Source organism: Syngnathus floridae, chromosome 17, assembly GCF_059516105.1.
Source record: "Syngnathus floridae isolate MCC-2025c chromosome 17, RoL_Sflo_1.0, whole genome shotgun sequence".
In the NCBI taxonomy this organism is placed as follows: Eukaryota; Metazoa; Chordata; class Actinopteri; order Syngnathiformes; family Syngnathidae; genus Syngnathus; species Syngnathus floridae.
In genome coordinates, this window is record NC_142429.1 from 10,748,696 (window position 1) to 10,773,968 (window position 25,273).

The following is a 25,273-nucleotide window of genomic DNA, read 5'->3' on the forward strand; positions in this document are numbered from 1 at the left end:
TTAGATTATATATGATTCAACTATCTTAAATGCACCAAGGTGAAAGCACACTTTGAGTCAGTGTGCCTGTCCTTGCTTTCAATTTAATTAAATACATGAATTACACTCGATCTGAATGGTGAAATTAGAAAAAAAAATTACCTCGTAATTAGGCTGAAAGATAAGCAATATAAATATTTAAATTTGATGAAGGGTTCACATTAGACAAGTTAATTATGTCTGACTAGCTAAGAAATAGGCCATCAATAATGCATGGCATGTCACGGAATCGGAGTGGAAATGGAGCAGGATGACCAAGTGTACCTTGGACCAGGGTTTAGTGAAGAACGCAAACTAACAGACTCGGCAACTGACATGAATTAACAAAACCTAACAATGAGACTGACCAAAAAAGACCTGAAACAAAAAGATAGGGTTAGGGTTAGGGTTAACAATGAGCAAAAACACATCATGACATGAACACACAATGACCCGACAGGAGTGAGGGGCAGACAGGACTTATATACACGACAGGTAACAAGATTCAGGTGGGAATAATCCAACCCATCATGGGCACACAGGAAGGGAGGGGCGAGCACACAGACAGAAATCAAGGCAACCGACACTTAGTGGAACAGCTGGGGTTAAGGCGTGACATGGCAGGTCACATGGCAGAGAGACAGACATTTTTAAACTTGGCGGCTCTTTACTCTGATTGTTATAGATTATATAGATAGATTATTATAGATATATATATAATTGACTTTTTCCTCTTGATGAAAGTTTTTTTTTTTTTTTGTTCATTTTATTTCCAGTTGGGTTGCAGACCTGTCTGTGCAGGGGTTTTGGGTTGCAGACCTGTCTGTGCAGGGATTTTTCTAATTCATTGGTTTTATGCACCATCTTGTGGTCATACGGCTACATCACAAGAGTGATGCATTTCATCGGTCTGACAGCCAAACTGTATCCAAATTGAGATAATCAGAAATTGACACAACCAAATAAATAAAAACTAATAGCATTATATATTTTGCAAATCCATATGTGCTGTACTCAGGCTGCAAAGCAATGGCTGGAAATATAATTTACATACTGGCAAATTATTGTGGTTATTTTAATAAAGTTATTTCAATATGGAGGCTGTGCTATTATAACATATCTCACTGATTTCAGATTTTTGCACAGCTTTGGCTATGAAATATGTAGTTATGAATGCACATTGAAATGTTTTCATTCACGTTGAAGGATTTGTATACAACCAGCAGGGGGCAGGATTGCTCAATTTACCATATTATGTGATGATAACTGAATCCACAGACACAAAACATCATGTTGACATTTGTAGCCATGCAACTCCAAGAAATAAATGTACATCAAAGTCAAATAAGAGATTTATTCAATTCAGATTAAGGTACAGTACACTACAACTCTGTTGAAGGCTCAGCAAATTATGTGATTTGTGCTTTTTTTGTTTTTTTTTAAACATTGAAGTGTCTCTTCTGGTGGTATTTTGCAAACAGAAACAGCCAAGTCATAACCACAGTTGACCTTGATAAGAAGCATAATGTTGTCCTTTGGCCGACCAGTTCCAGCCTGGATCTTTATTATACTTTAAATTGAATCTTTCCTTATGTTAAGAACAATCTTACTACTGTTATTTCAATGTAAACTTTCCAAGAAAATGTGAACAAGTTGATTAAATTAATGTGGTACAGACTTTTAAGAATTTAAAATCAGTTCTTTTTTAAATCCATTTTAGAAACAAAAGTCCTTGTGTTCTTTTTTTTTTTTTTAACTAATTGGCCAACATAGTGCCTCATCCATTTTAACTTCCCCTGTCTCTGTTTCCTTCTCAGTATGCAAAGGTGAACAATTTTGCCATTGTAGTCACATTATAATACCATGCAACAACCACATAGGGACACTCTGGTACATGTGAACAGTTCAGATACACAGAGACATCGAAATGACAGCAGGGATACACAGGAAGCATTCGGTAAAAAATTAGACGAACATTAATCCCAAGTTAAAAAAAAAAAAAAAGAGTTTTTCCTGTTCGATGACATCCAGAAATGAGCAATTTTAAAATAGCAAACACGCCCAAAAAAGTTCCGTACATTATTATACCGTCTCCGAATGTTTGAATGCTACTGTGTGTCTTTAAAGGAAGCAAGGAAGGATTTTGTTCGGACTGTCAGTAAGATTTATCAAATAGCTATATCGATGGTCCAGAAAAAACAAAGCCGCCTATTGTGAATTGTTTCCCATTAAATGCTGAGAACAAGGATGACTCCACATTTTCAGGCTGCTTATTTCTTTTTCAGATAAGAGCTTTTGTATTGTGGCCAATTGCATTTTGTGCTTGTCCCACATGCCCTAACGGTTCATGTAACGTGCCATGTGATTGCTTTTAATAGTTACCTGTGTAACAGCACACTTTCACCCCACTTGAAGACATCATAACAAAATAACCACTGTGTTATTTACACCTGCAATTAACACTTTCAATAAACCCATCTCCAAAAGTTCTTGATTGCCAACTGGGATATTTTCCACTTTAGAAAAGTTTGAAAAGGCTTGATTTCTCATTGTCATTCAGACTTTCAGAAGCTTTCTTCTTGTTTTTTTCTCCTCCAGAATTTCTTTCTGTGATTTGTTAATCATCCATATCGGTTAGACTCTGTTTTGAGATCCTGCAAGAAATAAAATGAACATTATTTTAGAAATTTTATGACATCTTGTCAAATATCACCACAGGTACAGTACATTGCTATTTATAGAAAGCGTTGTAAAATGAGGAAATTTGGCGGGAAAAGAATTCAAAAGAAAAATACAGCATTTTCTTCTCTATTGTGGTAGTGTGATGCTAAAAAAAAAAAGAAAACAGCCAAGTATTCACCAGGGCTTGTAAGCAAAATTGCATAAAGACTCCAATTTCCCCAGGCACTGGCTTTATGCCAGCAGAAAAATAGAGCTGAACATCAGTTGCACTGAGACCAAGGAGTTCTCCTGGTAGACTTTCTCCTGAATGTAAACATGTTTATTTTTCTGCCGGTGAATTCCAAACGCTCCCCGTTAAATTTAAAAGGACGTTTCTCTCCCCCTCTTTTCTGAGCCACTTGCCTCCAGAATAACATCCTTCATGAAATAATGATGTAAACTGATGTTTGATACACAAAGGATTTTTTTTGTTCCATTGCAAACTCTTAAAAATCCTCCATTTGTATCGATTCGTTTTCTAAAATCCGGCTGTGAGGTTGCATTTTTCTTTGTTAGAACATGATTGAACTTCCACATCTTAGTAGAAAGAAAACAAACTGTGTAAACATATCATCAAACTAATCAAATTAAAATAAATCGATCCTGCAATGCAATTTGTATCCATTTGTGACAGTTTTGGTCCTTCATGATCACTCTGATTTCTTTGTGGCTTTTATACACAAACCCATTTTAGGAGGCGCATGAGTTATTTCCAGATTTCCACTTCAGGGCTCGCTTTAATTATATTTAATGAAAACAAAATAGAGGCACTGTATAAATTAGAATGTACTGGATGTTCTAACACATGTTCCTCAAAAAGCCCAGAGTGCTGTTTTTATTGCACAGCTCAGTGAGTTATTAGCCATATCTGTATTTTTCAGTCGTATGACTAACCAGTCATTTTCCCATTGGCAGTGGCAATAAAACAGAGCCATAATTAGGTCAAGGCTGTCATTTACCTGTTAGAGTGGTTCAGGGTAGGCCTGTCTTGCATCATATCTCATGTCGGGTATGTAAGACTCGTGGAGGTCAGGGTCTAACGGCAAAGTGTCCAGAGGCAGGTCAGTATAGCCGTAGGGCGGGTAGGGGCCATCTAACTCTAAAAAGGGGAACAGAGAGAGAGAGAGAGACGGGCATATGTTTTCCAGCAGATATGACTCGAAATGAATGATGATGTTTTTAACCCGTTCAAAATGTTTGTCAAAAATTTGTCTAAAAATAACTTTTTGACAGCCCACAAGTAGGGCACATTGCTGCAAACAGCAAAGGGCCGTTGCTAGACACATAACATGGCTCTCTCTCAAATCCAGCTTGTCTTGCACAAAGAGGTGGAGCTCCCCATGAATCTCGGCACAACTTGACGGAAGGCACAGAGGATTGTCTTTCTGCATTGTTCTAGCAATGATGTCTGTCAAATTTTCAGCAGAAGCACGAAAAAAAAAAGGGTTGAAATTGTCACTCACCATCAGCCAAGTATGTGGGCTCCAAGGGAACCGTGTGGGCCTTGAGGGGAAACAAAATGATTTGATTTACACATTTGAGTTGATCCAAATATTGCTGATTGTCCCGAGAAATGATTTGTAGATGAATATTTTTAGATGATGACACCGACTTGGGAAATTTCCAAATGGCACGTCATGAACTTTACTTTTCAAATAATGTCAAGTTTTCATCATCCTAAAATTTTGTAATTCTCACCATTTCCCAGGCAGCCGGGTCATGTTTGAAGAGCGAGTGTGTGAGCTCCACTGACACTCTTTTCCTGTAGTCTGAGCTTTTATCCTCTGAAATTCGAAAGAGCACTGCTGCAGCGTAGGTGGCTGTGGAGAGATATCAAAATTTATATTAACCCAAATGGAAACTTGAGTTAACCTTGCAGAAGAAAGTTTCTTTAAGAACTTTAATATTGCAAGAATAATCACAGTTTTGTCACTTGGTTCATATAATAATAACAAAATAATACAAATAAGGCATTTAAACTCGTGAAATAATTGGAATTATTTGAAGTTGGCATTTTAGATTTTCTTTCGTCTGATCTTTATTTACCATTATTACTATATTGTGATATTATCAATAATGTTGGCAAATAACTGCAATACATTTGTATCAAATACTGCACTGCTACTAAATTCAGTCCAGGTTTTATTTCAAACTAATTGGTTCCCGAAATGCAATAACAAGCTACTGTCAGAAAAAAAAAAAAAAAAAAATGTGGGTGTTGGTGTTTTTATACCATATCTAGACACAGTAATTGCCTCATTCTGTAATTCCCACATGCTGGTCGCTGCTTTGCAAGGTGCCAACCTGCTTATCAAAAGTAATTAACCGAACCATGTTTTGTTTACACAAACATCGTTTGGGGAGCTGCAGATTAAATCAGTGAATTTTCAATCTACACTTGTCACTGGAAACTGCATGGGCAATATATTGAGGTGGCTAATTGGTTGCCATACTAACATACCTGAATCATGTCAAATATTTGTACATTGACATCACGGGCTCTTTCAAACTAAGCTTGACTTGGAAACCTAATTTGAAACCCTAATACTGCTTTGAAACGTTTATTTTAAACCCGTGTCATGAAAATGAAGTTAGGCTCGTTTTTTAAAAGCTGAAAATAGGGCCCTATATTATTTGCTGTCATTGGTTCATCCATGAAGTGTGACTTGCTGGAAAGTTGGCCTGTATCCAGTTGTGAATTTGAGTTTCGTGTGTGTAGGAAAAAAAAAAAAAAAGGACATACCGATTCCCTCGTTGTTGGAGTGCAGTAATTCCATGAGTGGTGCTGACGCGCCCTCTGCATCGATGAGTTCCGCTGACTGTTTATCCAGCGCCAATTCACACAAAACTCCCGCAGCTACTCGTTTCACATTCTCCACATACGAGTACAGCAGCTGAATATACCACACACATATTTGGCACTTTGGAATGATTATTCTAATGACTTCTCCTTTTTTGAACTAACAAGAGGAGCATTGCTTTTTGCATGTTATGTTTCCTTTAATATTTCTTTCTGCTTAGCTCTCAACTGCTCTACTCTCAGCCAACTAACTTGATTTTGAGCTGTCTTAAGTCTTGACAATCATCCCAACCCCCTGCTGGGTTTTTTTGGTTGTTTGTTTTTTGCAAAAATCAAATTATGGAATCTGTCATGGAATTTACAGGAGCCATTAACATGCTGAATGAGCTTCTGTGGCTCTACAACACTACTTCCATCCATCCATCCATCCATCCATCCATCCATCCATCCATCCATCCATCCATCCATGTCGGAGCCTTCCCTCCATTTCTCCAGTCACACATCCCCTCACTAAGAAGCTTCCAGTGAGTAGCGCTAATTTCACACCCGCTTTCCGTAGGCGTTGTTTCTGCCCCCATAACCGTGTGTGGCTATTAGCACTGGTGTTAGTTTATTAATGGCATAGAGGTGAGCAATTTCACTGCCAATTATCTCATTAAATTACACGCAAATTGCACCAGCGCATTAAGACGCATTCTGCTCTCTGTTTGCTCCATTTTAACCAGTTATGTGCAGTGACAATAATTTCAATTTAGTTCTTTTTTCCCATTTCCATTCATAAATATAGTTTGGTTTTGAAACCAGTACAGGGCTTAGATTTAACTTTTTGACATCTACTTGAGTAAATCCAATCTTATTCCATTGCCTTGCTGATATTTATTCACCACCATGTCTGTTCCATTTTCAAATTTCACATCCATTGCAATCTAAAGAAAGTCCACTGCTTGTAATCATATTAAACTTAATCCCGATGATATTCGAGGAATCAAGAAGAAAGCATTATCCCCCCCTTGCAAGCAGCAGATGTGGCCGTTTATGAAATAAATAATGGACTTCCTTCCTTCCTTCCTATCTGTATTTTATGAATTTCAGTGTGTTCTTAGTCCTGAATTGTGTACCTGCACAAATAGCGGTATGGTCTGCATGCTGGCAATCTCTCCTCTGTTAATCGGATCTCTGGCAAGAATGTGAAGTGCTCCCGTGCAACCCTCCACAATCTCCTCCATACGAACACCATCCTATTCAAATAGTCGGAAAAGGAGAATGCAGTATATCAAAGACAGAAAAGAACTTGGTAATCCATCAAAATATTGCTTGCTATATAGCTTGTGCCTATGTGTGTGTGTGTGTGTGGGGGGGGATTTCCATACCTGGTATGTCTGCTGAGAAGAGGAGGCATGCCTCTGTGTGTCCTGGTGAGCCTTTAAAAGCAGGTTTACCAATCGTGGAATCGTCCCTGCATCCCTCAAAGGTGCTTGATTGACAGGGCACAGCGCAAGGTTCCGGATGAGGCCAACAGTAGCCTGGATGAATTAGCCAAGTCATGTCAGACGGAGTTAACATCATAAGTTGCCACAGAGAAATATAACAATCATATAAATAAAAACATGAAAAACAAAATATCTTTCCAAAGTACTACACAAGATATTTCTTAGTGCAAATGTCACCTTGCAGACTATCACTCCACTTTTACAGGTACCTTATCTCCATTTCCATTTCCTACTGCAGGCGTGGAATAATGCAATGTTCTTTTTCTCACCTTTATAACAGGCCAGTAGTGTGGCTGTCCCAGCAGCTTAACCACAGCGGGGACACCGTAGTGGAGCCGCACGGCATTCTGGGCCAGCTCAGCATCATGGTGGCGCGACGTGAGGTGACGCAAGGCGCAAACTGCGGGCTCGGCAACATCTTCCTTTTCACCAGCACGCAGCACAGCATGGATCAGTGCCTCCACCCCGCCAAATTGAGTGACTAGAGTCTGAAATGAAGCAAGTTGAATTTATTATTTTTTTTAATGAAGCGGTATTTTTCTGACCCTGGTATAACTTGTTGTGCGCCTAATTAAAAAATGTAATTCAAACTGGTAGAAAAAAAATGAACACATCAAAATGACATATTAAATCACAGGTGTCAAACTCGAGGCCCAGGGGCCACCTATGGCCCACCACATCATTTTATGACAAATTGTGCATCAAATTCGTGTGTCATTATTAGAATTGCAAATTGTCTTCACTTTAAATATCTTTTTTTTTTAAATATTTCACCAGCATCCATCGTTTTCTTCATTTCCATGGCTACCTTGTTGCGGGAGTTGTTACAAGTGAGGTTAGACAAGATCCCTGTTGCGCAGGTCAGCATGTTGACATCATCACAACCCAGCTGGGTGACTAATATCTGCAGCAGACCATCTAAACCTTCCTAGAGAGACAGAACGAGAGCAAGAGAGAGAGAGAGTGCACAATATTGTTTCTGTAGCGTTGAAAGCATCGAGGTTAAGCCATACATACTTGCTTGGTTGCAGCATCGGAAAGGTTGCGAAGCGTCCATAGACAGTTCTGAATCAGACGCTGACTCGACCCTGTGAGATGCTGACCCAAAGCTTGCATACCTCCTGCAGGCAGAAGTAAATCGAGATTGACACCACACTGTCTTCATCACCTGTTGTTCTTCCACTTTATTCTTTATTTGTACCAGCTTCTACTATGGCGGGCTTGTTGCTGGGACACACAGACAGTACTTTGAGTACCCGACTGGTAGTCCATAGCAGCTTCTCGTAGTTGTAGTTCCTCATGATGAACACCAGACCTTCTGGGCCGCCATTGGCGAGTATGATTAGCTGTGAAAAGCCGTAAGTAAGTAGGTAAGTCGTTACTTCAAGTTCCACACCGAACCGCATTCACCTTGCTCTCTTGGTTGCCGTAAGACAGGAGCTGTAGACAATCTGTGGTAATGGCAAGGAACTTGGGGTTGCTCTTTTTCAGTAAGGGCACCATCCGTTGAAGACCATCAGCAAGACGCACTGCCATCTTGGCTCCCTCTTGGTGCAACAGAAGGTTGTGAAGGGTGGTTATGGCGTAAAATAAAACTGTCTCCACAGGTGAACTGTAAAAAAAATGACAGGATGGCGATATAAATGTTAATAAAGATTTTATTTCAGATTATATGACTGTCTTTGAAATAATGTCTCCATCTGCTATCGGTGAGTTTTGCAATAGCTTTTAAAGCATCATTATGATGTGGGAGTGATTAAGTGTCAAGTGGTTTGAGATCATCTATTTTGCAAATTTTCCCAGATAATTGACAAAAGAATTGAGGACCCAATGAGACGTGAACGCTGATCAATGGATTCAAGTCCAGAGTGCTAACTAGTGTTTGCTCCTGAGTGAACGATTCATTCAAAAGAATGAATCTTTTCAGTGAAGGAGAGTCAACGAGGGGTAGGGCTAGGGTTAGGGCTTGGACTAGTGTTAGGCCTGTCACATCGGAGTGAGGGACTGCAGGCCATATTCAAGTCCGGAGGGATATCAGCACTTGTCCGGATGCTGAGGTACAATCGGGTTCTCCAGCATAAAATAATTTGGATGCCAACGGGATTTGAACTCAGGTCCCCAGGTAGAGAGTCCACAGCACTAACCTCTACACTATAGAACCCTGACTTGTTCAGCATGGAAGGTACATATATGGTTTAATGGAGCAGCTCACAGGCGTATTGAGAAGAAAAGGTAAATGCCAAAATAGTTGACCATCTACTGAGACAGGCATATGGTGTCATGGCACAGAACACAAGCGACCAGTTCACAAATAACCGACAAAATTCTGAGGTAATAATAATAATACATTTTATTTGTAAAGCGCTTTTCATAAAAGAATCTCAAAGTGCTAAAAGGTCCCACCGAGACTTGAACTCGGATCACTGGATTCAGAGTCCAGGGTGATAACCATTACACCATGGAACCCTTGGGCTTAAGGTAGCATGAATTTTTGGGGAAAAAAAAGATCAGTGGTATGTATGCTCGACTCAAACATGAATGTTTAGTAATCCAGATTGTACCTCAGCATCCGGACAAGTGCTGGTATCCCTCCGGACTTGAATATGGCCTGCAGTCCCTCACTCTGATGTGACAGGCTGTGGAGGATGCTTGCAGTGCAACGAGCTGTCTCCATGTCAACTGCCGTTGTCATGGCACGAACCACGGCTCCTACCATGGTCGGCGATTGCACCAGCACCCGGCGACTTGCCTCTTTACGAGTCAGCTGGTTAACAATCATGGCTGCCTTGTTTACCACTACCTAGTAAACAGCGCAAGATTGTGTATAAGGAAAAGTAGAGGTTCAGTTCAAAAGCTTAATGAAGACACTAACATAATGATATGCAAAGGTGACTTAACAGAGAACATATTCTAATTCTACAAAAAAAATAAGGTGATACAATTGGGTAAATTAATGCATGATATATATCGTCATAAATATTTGCAAAGACAATGCAACATGAAGTACCGGATCATCATCTGCAAGGAGCTTAGTGAGCTCCGGAACTGCTCTTGTGGCCAGCTCGGCGTCATCCTGGTAATTTATCAGGTGAACTATGGCTGTCTTTAGTAACTGCGAAGGCTCGGCTAGTCTTTGCACATTACTCTGTTGGCTGGGATCTGCTTGGACAGGTATGGCTGCCTCTCCTTCCACCAGTGTCTCTGGAAACATGGCTGCCCTGACACGCTGGGCCCGGGTTAATGAGTACTGAGCATCTAAATCTGTGGAGGGAAATTGAAACAGAGACAGAATGAACTTGTATTTTCCATCAGTGAGAGAAACGGCCTAAATTGAAAAAGGCTTTTGCATTTTGTTAGACTAACAATGACACACGAGAATGACATAAACAAATGAGAAACAGTTTTCCAATAAGTAGGACTTGTTAAATGACAAAATGGATTTTAGATGCAGTATTTTTCAAAAAATAAATAAATCAAGAACTTGACAGTAGAGTGCAATTTGACTCAGTGGAAGAGTGAGATTACCTAACCTAACGTCGATTAAAAAAAAATTCCATCAAACAGTGGACATGTCCCAGGGGCAACAGCTCAAGCAGAGAAGCACAGGCTTCTCTCTCCAATTACATGTATGTTATGGTGTCGGGCAGATCAATACTGAAATATCAATACTTACAGCCTTTGCCAGTACTGGAATGGAGAGCAAACACCATGAACAATAATGACCAAAGAAACTATTTACCAATTACTGAGGCAATGAGGCTTAATTTAAATTAACAGATGTTTTGGATCTTGTTGTTCTAACACAGTCATCTGCGGCGCTTTTAAAATAACCAAGAAAAAGATTCAAGGTTAGCTTGTGAATGTCTCATGAGCTGTGATTGGTTGTTACATGAAGGAAAAAGTGCTTGATTATAAAAAAATATTAATCAGAATTAATATTAATTTTAAGGGCTTGATGTATGTGTGTGAACTACATCATATGGAACTCAGGGGAGTCACTTTAGTTTATGACAAATCGAAATTTCAGCGTGAAGCCGGACTAACAGACCTGAAAATGAACAGCGCGCCCATACGATATGACGATCAATTGCTTTCAGTGCAAGCTTGTTCAGGTGTGAAACTACAATCATTCCAAAGTAGTGATACAAAGGGCATTTCAGACAACGCACAAAACAAGAAGACAACAATTGAATTTTCCTATTTGCACTTTAGCTCAACTTGGGCCATCAAATTTGGTAAGTTTCATATTGATAGCTTTAAGCAAGTCTGGGGCAGGTATGTATTTAATGAATGAGAGAATTTGTGTTTATTACTTTACCAAATGCCAAAGGGATCACAAATTTATAATAATAATAATAATAATACTAAAATAATTTAAAAAAATAATAATATTAATAATAGGTGGCACGATGATGCACTGGTTAGCACGTCCGCCTCACAGTTCAGAGAGTGCTGGTTCGATAAAAAGCTCCAATAAGTAAAAGGTGTGATTGGAAACATGGCCATCATTGCGGATCAAAGCTGGCATGTGATTGATTTCCACTCAAATCCCCAATCACACTTAACAGCACAAGCAGGATGAAAAATGGACGGATTAATGGACACTAAATTGAAAGAAAATAGGTCTCACCTTCTTGTTCACCAGCTGCTCCTGTTTCAGTGCTGGTTATTGCCGGTGCAGTAGTAGTACTAGTTGTACTAGTTGTGTACTTCTTACTGCCACTGCACCCAGTACTGCTGTCATCATCCCGCACTGTGGTGGCTGCTGATTGGATGCCAGAGTCTGAAGCATAGTAGGTCTGCTGCCACTCAGCCACTTTCACCACACTGTCTGCCTCATTCACTGAAAAAAAATGTTTTTATTGTTCACCTCTTTCAATATCTTTTGCCGTTATCACTCTGAAATCTCTCTTATTGATGTCAATCAACCTCAAGGTAGAAAATCATTCACAAACACTTAACGTCTTTAATCTTCTCCTGCTGGCCTTTAGGTCAGGACAAAGCTGACAGTCTAAAGATAATAAATGATATTTTATATGAACTAGAGAATTTCGCGCTGCTCTTTTATGGGTCTGGCATTGGATTTAGTTAATCATTCAATTCATTTTGCAACTTTTCAGGCTCCTTTTAAGATGCTCTTTGCATCTCAGCTTCTGTATATATTTTTTTTGACTGGTTAATAGGAATTGGCCATAAAGCACCTGGCAGGGTAGTCGATTTTCTGGCATCCGGATTGTGTGTCCTACCCGCTATAATTGCCTCTCTGCAAGGGTTGCCTCAGTGCTCATGGCACCAGTGCGCTGCTTGATATCTTCACGTGGCAGACGGACCTTGCAGGTGAGGCCAAGATCGAGTTGGAGCCATCTGATGTTGAAAGCCTCAAGGCAACGTATGTGACCGTAGTTAGCCGTCCAGGCTTCTGTTCCATTAATAAGGTTTCTTAATAAAAAGACATTTATCATATTCCCTCCCTCTCATATATGAGAAATGACTCTTCAGAAATATGTCTCAAACTGCAGCACAAATGCTGAGGGGGGCAATTGTACGCATATGCAAAAATATCAAATATGTTTTTCTCCCTTAACTACACTTTATTTCGTATTCTGCCAAACAGCCCTCCAAAGTCACGTTTTAGTTACTTCAATGATATCATCATTTTGCTCTTCTGTGCTCCAGATTGCAAGCATAATGTGTGAGTGTACAAGTAAAAATTTTAATGTTGTCATATTACTGCAAGTGGCTCAGTCTGGCAGGAAGCTATTTAGCGAGCAGCTTTAATTCTACTGAGGCCGCTTGTATCAGACAGCCATGATTAGACACTCTGGTGGAATCAGGCTGTGCTGAACAGATTGAGCGAGGCAGAAACACCGTCAAGGCCAGATCAAACTTCTGTAATTTAAAAAAGGAAAAAAAACAACAACATATAAACATGACAGAAAACAGCCGGCTGATTCGACACGTTTGATCGTATGAAAAAGCAATCAGGCAACAGATGTCATTATGAATTGATTGAAATATCCAAATGAATTACACACGTGAAGAAATAATGGCGCGTATTTGCATTTAAAAAAAAGATTCCTGGTAGTATAAAAATAGCTCAAGATGATTGTGATAAGCAATTAATTTTTTCCACAAAATTAGAAAGCCCACTCAATTTAATTTCGGCTAATTTAGCCTAAAACCAATAAAGCCTTGTGTTACATAATCAAAGCTAGGATTGCAATTGATCAAATGATTTACAGAAAGTTCATGCCTGGGAAAACCATGAAGGACACTTACTTTGCATGGACATCATCTCCGTCCACTTGCACTTCTACTTTCACTGACCTCTGACCTGCAAGAAAACACATCAATTCAATCTTAACAAATCGACAAACAGAATATTTCCGTGAACTTTTTGACCAGGACTCGACTCAACACACTTTAGCACTTAAAGGTCCCTATGGATATGCTATTTCAAGTCACTCAACAACTTGGTCACACAGTTCCTCAACGGCTTCTCATCAACACAGCAAACTCCTTCATTGTACTGGGTGGCCTCTTGAGAAGATTGTCTGGAGTGGTGCAAATTACTTTGCAGCTCTGTACAAGCAAGCCCCAACCTAATTAGACATGAACAGATGGGGGGTTTTAAATGTCATGGAAATTACGCTCACAATTTCCCCTCACTGGTGTTAAAGCACCAGTCCCATTGGTTGACGATCAGAAGATTAATCCAAAACATTTTAGGGTTAAAGTAGGTCAGGTTAGAAATGACAAAGCTATCCACAGAAGATGTGCCAATAAGTCACTCACTGCTCCAGTGTCACTATTTACCTGTGATTAATAAGTTAATAACATCCGCCTAGAGAACTAGTAGAGAAGATGATGACTCACAAAATTCACAGCAGCATTTATTTGGACTTCATAGAGGGGAAAAAATCTCAACATTTCCAACAAATAAACAACATACCCAAATAATAAACAACAAAGTCTTAACGTAACATCTAAGCTGCTCATTTCTGTTCGAGTGAAAAACAATTTACAATTCTCGCCCTCTCTAATAGTGCACAGCACAGCAGAGAACTAACAAACCAATAGAACAGCCGAGCAAAATCGCTCAATCACACATCGGCCTTTCTAAGTTTAGACGAGTCAACATGATGATGTGCAATAAAACCTCTTGGGGCTTCTTGGAATCCAAAGTGGCAGACTTTTCATGTTTTACTGGCTGCACAACAGGATTCTGATTATAGCGTTCACACTTGAGCAAACTCTCAAAGTCATTTCACTTGCTTTCTAACTTGAGCGTGAGTGCAGTCTAAATAACGATAGCTGCGAAAGTAAGTGCAATCTGTTTCTGTCAGCTCGGTGATTGACTGGTGATCTTTCCTAAGTATACCCTGCTTCGAAATTAGTTGGGAGTCCTCCACAGTACTGACAAGATAGAACATTGCTGGCGAAGCAGGATTTTTTTTTTTTTACTTCGAAGATAGTCAAAGGTCATTTTTGGGGAGAAATTGTGGACTGAAAAAAAACTGGGGATCAAACCGGAGAACGATGATATGTGCGTGTGTGTCTCGCCAGTATTGATCTAAAATCAATATACTGGATAAATGTGCTCCTGCCAGACTATGACTCATGTGACATGTTGAGTGTGGAGGAAATGTCTCAAATCAATGCACATCTTCAGTTTCTGACACAAGTGAAACAAATGAACATAATGGCAGTGTTTGACAGCCTATTCAGTTCATAACAAGAGTAATAATGGAAAGAATAGTGACTGTTATCATTCTTTGTCATCCTAGGCAACTTTGATTTTGACAGCAGTTTTCAAAATCTAGTTGGATTGGTCCCCATTGGCCGTTTAAAGCAGTCATTTAATAACAGCATAAGAAAAATTAGACAAACGTAGATGGAAAGCAAAGGCCCAAAACAAACAACATTCTATTTTACATTGCACTAATAAGTCTTCACCCCCTCGGTTTAATCTCCGTTTCACTGCCTGTGAGCAAAATTACTTTTATAATTGCAACATTCATGACACTGGGAGATGCTGTTTGCATTCCAATTTGTAATACATAAAAACACATCTGGCCCAGTGTATTTATGTATTTGTTCAAATTACGAATAGCAGAGCACATGTTTATATCGCCAATTGAAACGTTTCCGCCAAATTAAGTATTTTCTTTGATTTTGCAAAGTAGCCAACAATTCAGGGTGTTTGTGAGTACACACCAAAATCAAAGTGGGCAAAATAAATAAAAAGAATTAAAGTAGAACAAAATGAAAGAGATTATCTACATGATTGGGCATGAGGATTGAAGTGAAACAGACAGTAAGCTGTAAAGGGAAATGTTTTTACCGCGTATATTTTTCTTCTCGCCCTTTTGATTTCCTTTTAGGATTCTCTTCATCCCTCTTTTCATGATAGCTTTCCTCCACCTGCAAATCTTGATCCCCTCTGGGTATTATCTCTCCCATGCCTTTTCCTTTCCCAAAATGTGAGGATGACTGTTTTCTTATCAAAACATGTTCCTCTGACCGAACCGAACGAAAACGGCTCGAAAATGTTTGGAATGATAAACTGGGGAATGTAATGAGGCCAAATATTCATGTTGGCAAAAATGTAAAGGCCATTGCCACTCCTACTTTAACAAACTGAGAACTACTGCTCCAAAAAAACATAACTGACTTAGTTCTACGAGCTCAAATATGATTTTCTTTACTTTTTAAATATTGCATGAACCCCCTGTGACTTGCTCAGAAGATTTCAAGTTTGAACACTCATAAATGCAGGAGTGTTATACAGGGTAAGGTTGAAATCAAGTTTCTATATTTAACTTTATTCCTGAGGCCTTTGACATTCATTTTAAAAAAGGTCTACGAGGAATAAATAACTGCCAAGACATCAAATAGAGTACAGACGGCAAAGAAAGGACATACACAGGTAGGGGGTAGAATAAAATTTGGCTTTTTTTTCGTCTGATTCGATGATGCTTATTCTGGGAGACTAAATCCCTCTGGATGTCTGGATTAAATCAAAAATATGTTGGAGTTCTTCCAAAACCATAATGTGCTATTAAACCAACCAGCTCCTGAAATATGCTCTCTATGAATCAAATTAAATACAGTAAGATAATCAATTTCAGAGGTAAAGCAGAGAGAATAATAATAATAGCCTTGTTTGGTTGAGAAAAAAAAAAACACGCCGAAGGGTTTTTCCAAATGCAAATTAGGCCTTTATCACTCAGAGCTCCAAATGCTGTGGACTGAGCTGGGAGGTGGTTTGATGGATATTATGAAGCAAAGTGGAGCAGAAGATAACACACATGCTGAAATCACATTACTCAGCAAATTAGCATAAAATTAATCACTGTTGACATTGAGAAAATGTATGCGAAGTCACTTCATAGCAGGACTGTATGATCAATGTGTGTTGAAAAGTGATTTTTGACACTCAAGTGGTGTGGCCTAAAGGGATTTCCCCCCCACCCACCGGACCATAAATCCATAGAAGCACCCAGAAGAAAAATAGCATTTTCACAAAGAGAGTCCAACATTATTTGGCAGGAATCCCATAAGCTAAAAAAAAAAAAAAAAAAATTAAATAAGCAAAAAAGAGTTTTAGCTGCCTAGCTGTCAAAGGTACATTCATTTTAACTATGTCGTTTTTTTTATATCATTATATAATGAACTTTTTGAAGTAATCGACCCAGTCAGCCATTTGTTCTAGTCTTTCTGTTGTCAGGTTTTGGTTTGCTTAGCTGAACACAATGGCATAAATCTCTTCTCCATTTTCTTCTCAGCCCCTTCCTCCCCCTCTTCCTCTGCTCGCTTCTCTTCATCTGTGTTAATCCGCCGTGCTTTTCTTTCAATTCTTTCCCCTTCCACCACCTTCATTTGTCTCCACCCTATTCTTCCGCATTGAGAGAGATGAGTTATGTTGGATCATTTTTAGATTTCTAATTCTTCCAGTTTACAGAGTGTATAACGTAAAAATGTGAATGCAATGTTTCGTAATATAGATTTCCCACCAGATTTTTCTCCAATCTTTTTTTTTTTTTTAAATACAGATTACAAAACAACCTGAAGAGAACACTGAGATGTTTTTTTTGTTTGTTTTTAAATCCTTTAGAAAGCAATAAAAAGTGATAAAGATTGCCAAGGTGAAACTATCAAGGTGGTTAAGCAAAGGCAAAAGCAGAAATGGTCTTTGAGTAAGAAAGTTATTTATTTAGTTTTGGCTTTGATAGAAGTTAGTTAAATATGATGGCAATTTCAACAACACAACAGTGGCCTTGAAGAAAGGCAAGTAAACACCTGATTGATATGCAGGACGGTGGTTTCGCTAATCACACCGAGCAAGCAAAAAAAACAACTCCTATTGTTGACCACATCCCTGAAGCACAACCACTGAGACATAAATAGAGGGACTCCACATGCTTTTCCTACTAATCATTTCAAGCAGAGGAGCATGAATAACAAAGTTGCATCCAAAGGTGTCAGAATTAATCCACTGACAAATTACTGATCATCAAATTAATCGGCAATTAATCGAGTAATCGTTGTGTAATCTGGTTTATTCATTTCATCCTCTCAGAAATGATTCTCTCATTTCTGTAGCCCTTCATAAAACCAGTGATTATCTTTTGGGGTTTAACCAAAAGAAGATATTTGCTTTTATTTTTGGAAAACAATAACCGATCCAGTAACAGAATTAGTTAAAAAAAAAATAATCAAGTAATCGTTGTGTAATCTGGTTTATTCATTTCATCCTCTCAGAAATGATTCTCTCATGTCTGTAGCCCTTCATAAAACCAGCGTGATTATCTTTTGGGGTTTAACCAAAAGAAGATATTTTATTTTAGGAAAACAATAACCGATCCAGTAACTGAATTAGTTTAAAAAAAAAATTGGCCTTGCAACACCAATATAAACAAAAATGAATGAATGACAAAATATTAGCAACATTAGAGGTCAAAATAACCCACACATAGAAAAGAAGGGAATTTTTGGCGAGGGAGAAAGAGGTGAGCTGGAGGAGGAAAAGAACAAGCTGAGGAGAAATGAGGCAGAAAGAGGAAGATGAAGCATGTGTGATGTTAAGAGGAGGAGACAGGCTTTTCATTCCTCCTACATACCCATCAAAGCTGCCCCCCCCACATGCACACACACACACACAAATACACGGACATTTTTTCTGAAGCCCATTCTTTGTGATCTGCACTCACATTATACAACATCACTGCCTCTCCATCGCCGTCCCCTATCTATCCTCCAAACATCTAATCATGTCCCTCTCTATCAATCTCCTGCGCTCCTTCACGAGCTTTGTGTGCTACCTCATTGACGCTGTTGAACATTCTGAAAAGTGCAGCCTGAAGCCTGTTTGAACCACTCAACGGTCGCTTATACATGGCCGCTTTTGCTTGACAATCGAGTTTTTTTTACAGAGACCGGCAGTAACTCGATTAATTTGTGCATATTAATGTAGCAGCAGCAGCAGCTCAGTGACTGATTAGCTACTGCTGCATAGTCTGTAAAAAAAAAAAAATTAAAAAAAGACAGCTGATAAACAGGCGTACCAAACTGCTAATAGAATGAATATTTCATTAACTTTTATTCATGTTTCCAGTGAGTGATGTCGGTAATAGACAATGAACATAAAATTGGTTATTAACGAAATTGAGACATATTGCAACTTGTGTGGAACTGAAACCTGATTCGTGTCTTTTTGATATTTGCTCCATCTATTTTTACATCGGGGCCGCTAAAAATACATCTGAAAGTTAAAAACCCTTGGGCAATAACAACAAGGGCAGCATGTCTTTGGTTCGACTCCCATCTGGCCAGACTTAAATGAAAAAAATCCTGCCACATACCATATCTCATTCTTACGTCAACTTGGACCTGCCAATATGGAGTAAAAACTTTTTGACTGGAAAATACGGTACATGTTCGAACATACTAGCGACAAGCACGTTTGAACCGACTCCCAAATTCATTTGAGTTTTGGTTGAAACCAATTCTAATATGTTCAAAGATTGTTTATACAGGAACACACATTTGTCCACATTAGAGCCGTGCGTTGGCTCAAATCACTGCTGATCAGCAACATTTCCAGGCTTTGTCACAATCTACGCTTGGCTTCACATTCTAACACACACAGACACACACACACAGGCTTCGAAAACAGATTTATAGATTGCACTGCAAACAACAGCATTACTTTTACTCTGGTGGGGAGAATATGCAAATGCATGCATACCTTTGTAAACACACCATTCCCCTTGGCTACACACAAAGACATGGAGACATGGCTTGACTCCCCCTAATTTACAACAGCCGTATCTTTTCCTCCAGTTTTTTTTTCTCCAGTCCTTCTGTTCAATATTGTACCTTACTGTGTCCATGCTACTGTCTAACTGTGAATAATCAGTGGTGGTAGTAAAGGAGTACAGTTGGAAGAAAGGAGGTTGAAGATGTGACAGAGAAGATACAAGGACACACCACCGAGACGGAAATGATATTAAAAAGGATGCAACTTATAACTTCTAAGCTATGTGGTGAGAAAGGAAGACAAAGCGTGCGTCCGTGCGTGTTATGATAGTTCGCTCCGTAGCAAAGTCATTATCATGCAGACTTCTGACCGGTTTATAGCTTGGCTGCCCTTGATGTCTCATTCACTCACACAGTCACTCACTCTCTCGCTGAACATTCACACACACAAACACAACCTCGAAAAAAAATACTCTTCATGCATGCATGCACAATGTCTCAGAAACAGTCAAAGGGAGCATAAGTACATGTCATGAGAGGACAACCGAGTTTGAAATCATCCCATTTTCATTTAATTCTCCTGGTCACATTGTATATACATGTCTCTTGCATGCTCACACACACACTGATGCAAACAAATGTACTTCTGGCACACACCTGCTGGCTGAAACCTGCTGAGTTCACCATGGCAACAACAGAGGTACCTCGCTCTGTTGTTTGGAGCACAATTTTCTCAGTGGAGAAATTACAGAGTAATTTGGCAACCCAGTGGTATGCCAAAGTTCTAGGTTAGTATGTATGGCCTCTAGTATTGAACATTCTGCACCTCAGGCAATGTACAGTGAGCAAGATTAGAAAAATATTTATTTTAGGTTGGTTGGTTAATAGAAATGTGTTGGGGGAAAAAATGACATTCCATTTTAATACTGAAGCGCATAGCGAAGTGTTCCAAGTCAGAGGTCTACTTCTGATTTGTTGAATCAAATGTAGAATGAGAATTAAATGTGACGGCCATATCACTATTACCGTAATTTCTGGACTATAAGCTGCTACTTGCAGTCATTTCAAATTAATTTTACATCCATTCTTCTTTTATTCAGATTCAGCCAAGTTGTGGGTCTTGCCTACAATGTTTCATGATTTCCATTTATCATTCAATGAAATAAAGATTTTGCAAATTTGTTGTGTAAAATGGCAATGCATATGTATCAAAAGACTTAATTTCTGAAACGAGATGTTATTAAGCACTCCAGAAAAGTTTTTGGCGTAAAAGTACCTTGAAATCTTATTCCTCAACAAGAAAAAAGTAGCTCAGATTCAAGGTACACTGACTGATCAGGATAACGGTGTCTCTATTTTTGAAATGGCAACAAAAAACACTTCTGGGAACAACTTATACACCGCCAGCAAGGCTATAAGATAACATACTGACAAGTCAAACCACGCCACAGAGACTTTGCGTCCTTACGATTGCACGCATCTGACAAGGACAATGAGACTATGAGTGTTTTTATTTTAACCGACTAGAACATTTCCTCAAGTATCTCAGTTGATAACTGCATGAACTGTAAAAATATGACATTTTTCTTCATGGGGGGAACCACACAAACACTAACTTTCTAATATTGACTATCAAGCTATATCATAGAAGAAATCGTTTCTACTTTGTATTAAGAGCACGTTACTTGCACTCTGTCCAGCTGTAAATCGCTGGCAGTACGACAACTGTTTATAAAACAGGGGCACTGTTTGTGTGCGTGTGCCTGCAATTTACATCCCCCTGATGTCTCTCAGTTTCATCTGACCTCGATACACCACAGGGCTCTGTTCTGGGATGCTTTGGAATCACTCAGGCACTTAGACACACAAACGATAGTCACTTAAAGTGGACAAGACATACACATTGGCTTGCAGTGTGTTGTTGTGTATTCACGCTGACACACAAAGGCCAGGCCAATAAGTACTAGCAAGGCCAGCCAGGTTATTAAAGAATATTTGTGTGACTTATTTTATCCAACCGGAGTGATGATCACCTTCTGTGTTGTACGCACAGAAAGCAAATTTTGTTAGCTAGTTTAGTATATTCCCTAACCTCAGTTTATAAATCAAATTAGTTGTGAGTCACTGTTTGAAAAAGAAAGAATATAAAATTCAAATGAATGGGAATAGAAGGGGTTGATGCCAGGGATCCTGCCAACACGCCAAACAGTGGGTGAGAATGTCAAGCAAGAAAATTCGTGCCAAACCTGATGCCAGAGCAGCAGAGTGGCACCCCAAGCAAATTGACACTGCCAGAACCAATCACGGCCCAGCTTCACAAAACTGAGAAGCCATGATTGGTTGTGGCTTGAGACCTGGATAAAAATAGGTGGATTTTGCCATTTTACTTCATATTTCACAAATGAAACATTAAGCAGAACACTAGTTGGGCTGCCTATTATTCCAAAATTCTAAATTGTAGTTATTAAAATCAAAGTGTCTGTGTCATTTCCATAGTACATAATAGAAGTACGGTATTTCTTACATGTAGTCATGGAGAGGAGTTCCTATCTATTCTTTTCTTTTTTTTTTTTTTTTTTATATAGAGCTGCATGAGCAATCAAGCAGAAAATTGACTCATCAGAGAATTCTTTTTAGGTGAAGTTTATGCCAATTTCCAGTGTGGCATGAAAACAGAATTCAACAAAGCCTGATATAGCCCCCATGCCAATTTTCTTCGGCCATTACTTGGCCGGCAGGCTGAGGCAAGATCCAACGTTTTAAAGTTATGGCTGGGTTCCGGCTACTGGACATCATGAAAGCACTAACAAGACAAAAGGTCAGCCGAGCTATTATGTTAGCACAGATTTGCATTAACAACAGCCGTTGGACTGATTTGGGTTTGGCTACGTCATTTTTCAGGATTGCCATCAAGTGTTGCATTCATTTTCCTGTCATATTTTGAATTGAGCAGATACGTTGACACCGACACTTGTTTGGTAGATTTATTGAAGCTGTCATAGTGAATGCTAAAAAAAAAGTGTTTCGGAAGTTAACAACTCTAATTGCATACAAGTACTTATCAAATTCTAAATATTTTCCAATTACCAGAGTGTTAAATAGCTCTGTGGCTGGTATGCACACTCCTTTCACAGCCAAACACTGTGGCAAAATAAGCAGACATGAGGACATATTGTGAGAGAGAGAGAGAGCGAGAGAGCGAGAGAGAGCGAGAGAGAGAGAGAGAAAATTAAATACCACTTGTGACAAATACATTTGCCCTAATGAACGCTTCCTCTCCTGACAGAGATAAATCCCAGATTTAATATCTGTTGAGAATCAGATGCTTCTGCACAGGCATATGAATAATGAACATCGGAACACTAAAAGAAGGAAGGAAAATAGTTTACAGTAGTATTATCTGGATCGGTGTACCGAAATATATAGTTAGGTGTGCCGTGGTAAAAAAAAAAAAAAATCTAAAAAAACATTTGTGTGTTGCAGCGTAATCATGTAATGGATATTATTCACCAATAGGGGGCATTTCAGAGCTTTGAGACAAGATTTTAGGGTGTGACAGTGATTGGTGAGACTGACAGACTAATCAGTCTTGTTCATTACCATCTGCAGCTGCTACCATCTTGTCTCAAAGTACTGTACCAGTGTCAATGATGGAGAAGCACTGGGCCTTGGAAAAAAAATAGATGGAGACCCCAGTTTGAGTGGATCGCAAAAAAAAAAAAAGCAATCTACTAATTTGGATTTATTTTCACCGTGAATGCAACTACACTGTTCATTTTTAAATATGACTGCCATTATATTATCTCTGTGTTCATCCAAACTGGCCTTGGTTTCACAGAGTAAAAAATAAATAAATTGGAAAATACTTTTTTTATTTTATTGGATTTTTTATTGGTAAAACTGAAAGCCCTCACCCACATGTCAAAGATATGCACGTTGGTTCATTGAAGACTTTAAATCAGAGGTGTTAAACGCCAGTCCTTGGGGCCCGCATTGCTACATGTTTCCCAAGTTTCCCTCAATTCAATTAATCAGGGTCATTATCAGGACTGGAGTTTGACACCTCTGCTCTAAATTGTCCTTAAGCATGAAAGTAAAACGTCACGTGATGGACTGCCTTGGATGGCGACCAGTCTTGGGGGGTCCAGCTCACCCGCAACACCCAAATGAATTAAATTGATGGGATGCTTCATGAAAGGCTCATTGAAGTAAAACAACCACAAATCTGTGCGTATGTGAGGGAGGGGGGGGGGGGGGGGGGGGCTATATCATCATGCCAGCAAAGCATGCAGAAGATAAACTCCACATTGAAAAAAAATTTGGATCCACATCCAACTTAAATACACCCCAAATCACACAAGCAGTGCCCTAAATGACAGATTTATCATCCAATTTAAATTACTTTGGTGCGTGTCCGAAAAATTCTCAGACTTGACCGGAACACATGCTTCTCCATGTGCTGTAAATGTATTCCCCAAAAGAGCGGCATTTATCAACGTTCATTAACACACACACACACACGAGATACGAAATGACATATCAACCGATCGAGCTGATGCTGCAGGACCACCACAGACTGGATGGTTCATTAACCTTCTTCCATACATGCGTGCGTAATATTAATAAGCAGCGTTCAAATGCATATGGGTTGGGTTGGTTACCTTGTTTAACTGGGCGGTAGGTCGTCGCAGCTTCGTGCCGCTATAAACTTATGTCCTTTCTTCTTAAATCCACAGTGTGCGTGGTGCAGGTGCAGATCCGTTCCAGAGGTTTGCAGCCAGCGCTCAGTGTGCCTGCCCTCTCTGCTTGTCTCTTGTGTCAGAGGCGGTGCGGTGCGCACTGTGCAGAGAGCGAGCGGCCAGCCGGGCGGAGTGAAGGGGCTAGACAGCAGCCTCAGTTACGAGCGCGTCATCGGGAGTAGATAGCAAAATAAAGAGGAGAGCTCACTATGACTAGTCCTTTCTTTTCTCCAATCCTAACTTCCCAGATAGGAATCGCACAGCTGTACCTCATTGGAATATGTCAATTCCATGTTTTGAAATGAGTAGTTCGTAATTTATTGATTATATCTTCTTACTGTAATTCAGTGTTTTCATTATAACTCGTGCTGATAGATCAGAGCACGTTTGGGAGGAATTGCTATGATTATTAATTTGATTTATTTTTATCACATTTAGGCGGCGCAATGGTTTTTATTTGATGCTTGGTAATTTTAGGCAGATTTTTTTTCTCATAAGTGAACCTTCTTTACAAATATAGACAATCTCTGCGCTGTATCCTCCCCGTGGTCAGCGCTTGCTGAGAAGAGAAGAGGAAAGAAACCATTGGTTGTTATCATTGCACGGTGGCTTGACATCCATGTGCGGAGTCCCAGTGACAATCTGACATTAATTAGATGTTCACGTGGCGTAGCAGAGGCAAAACTTCCATCATTTCCGCAAATTGATGAGCAGAAACATGTGGTGACAAAAAATTGGTTGCAGTTAAACTCTTGGATGGCGGCCGACTCAATTTAGATTGTTGAGTCACTTAATATGATGATATGCATTAAAGTTTTAGGACGTTAGAATTAATGATTTTATCAATCAGGTGAATACAAATTTAAATACAAAAAATAGATCACTGTTCCTATTATTATTTACTCACCAAGTATTGTTGTAGATTTTGTATTTATGCTTAAATTAAATCAAATTATTTATTAACCATGTGTGTGCGTTAAGTGTGTGTGTATATCTAAGTGCTGGGAGAGTGTGTGAGTCCAAGTGGAATAAGAATTAAGTTATCTGAATATTCGAGAGACAATCTCATCATGATGGGCTGCCACTGCTGCTCTCAGCCTGATTATATTAGCTGTGATGATTATCAGCCCAGCAAGTACTTCAGTGAAGTGTGTGGGTTCATGTGTGGGTATGTGTGTATGCATATGTCTTTTCGACATGAGTTGCATAAAAAAAAGAAAATCATTGAATGCACGCCTGTTTTT

At 39.2% G+C, this 25,273-nt stretch overlaps 1 protein-coding gene and 1 non-coding gene across 2 annotated transcripts; both read right to left on the reverse strand.

The window, feature by feature from the left end:
- Positions 1–1,352: 1,352 nt before the first annotated feature.
- Positions 1,353–24,219, reverse strand: LOC148384472 (junction plakoglobin a-like). Its single transcript, XM_088358224.1, has 17 exons — positions 23,952–24,219; positions 13,309–13,363; positions 11,660–11,872; positions 10,037–10,290; positions 9,591–9,829; positions 8,440–8,641; positions 8,231–8,375; positions 8,047–8,150; positions 7,838–7,957; positions 7,299–7,517; positions 6,910–7,062; positions 6,658–6,777; positions 5,483–5,633; positions 4,438–4,559; positions 4,203–4,242; positions 3,699–3,838; positions 1,353–2,672 (listed from the first exon to the last, which is right to left on the reverse strand). Exons 2-16 carry the CDS (start codon positions 13,322–13,324, stop codon positions 3,702–3,704), a joined length of 2,235 nt encoding a protein of 744 aa, XP_088214350.1. The 5' UTR covers positions 13,325–13,363; positions 23,952–24,219; the 3' UTR covers positions 1,353–2,672; positions 3,699–3,701.
- On the reverse strand, positions 9,424–9,495 carry trnaq-cug (transfer RNA glutamine (anticodon CUG)). Its single transcript has one exon. It is a non-coding gene; the product is annotated as a tRNA-Gln (tRNA).
- Positions 24,220–25,273: the final 1,054 nt, after the last annotated feature.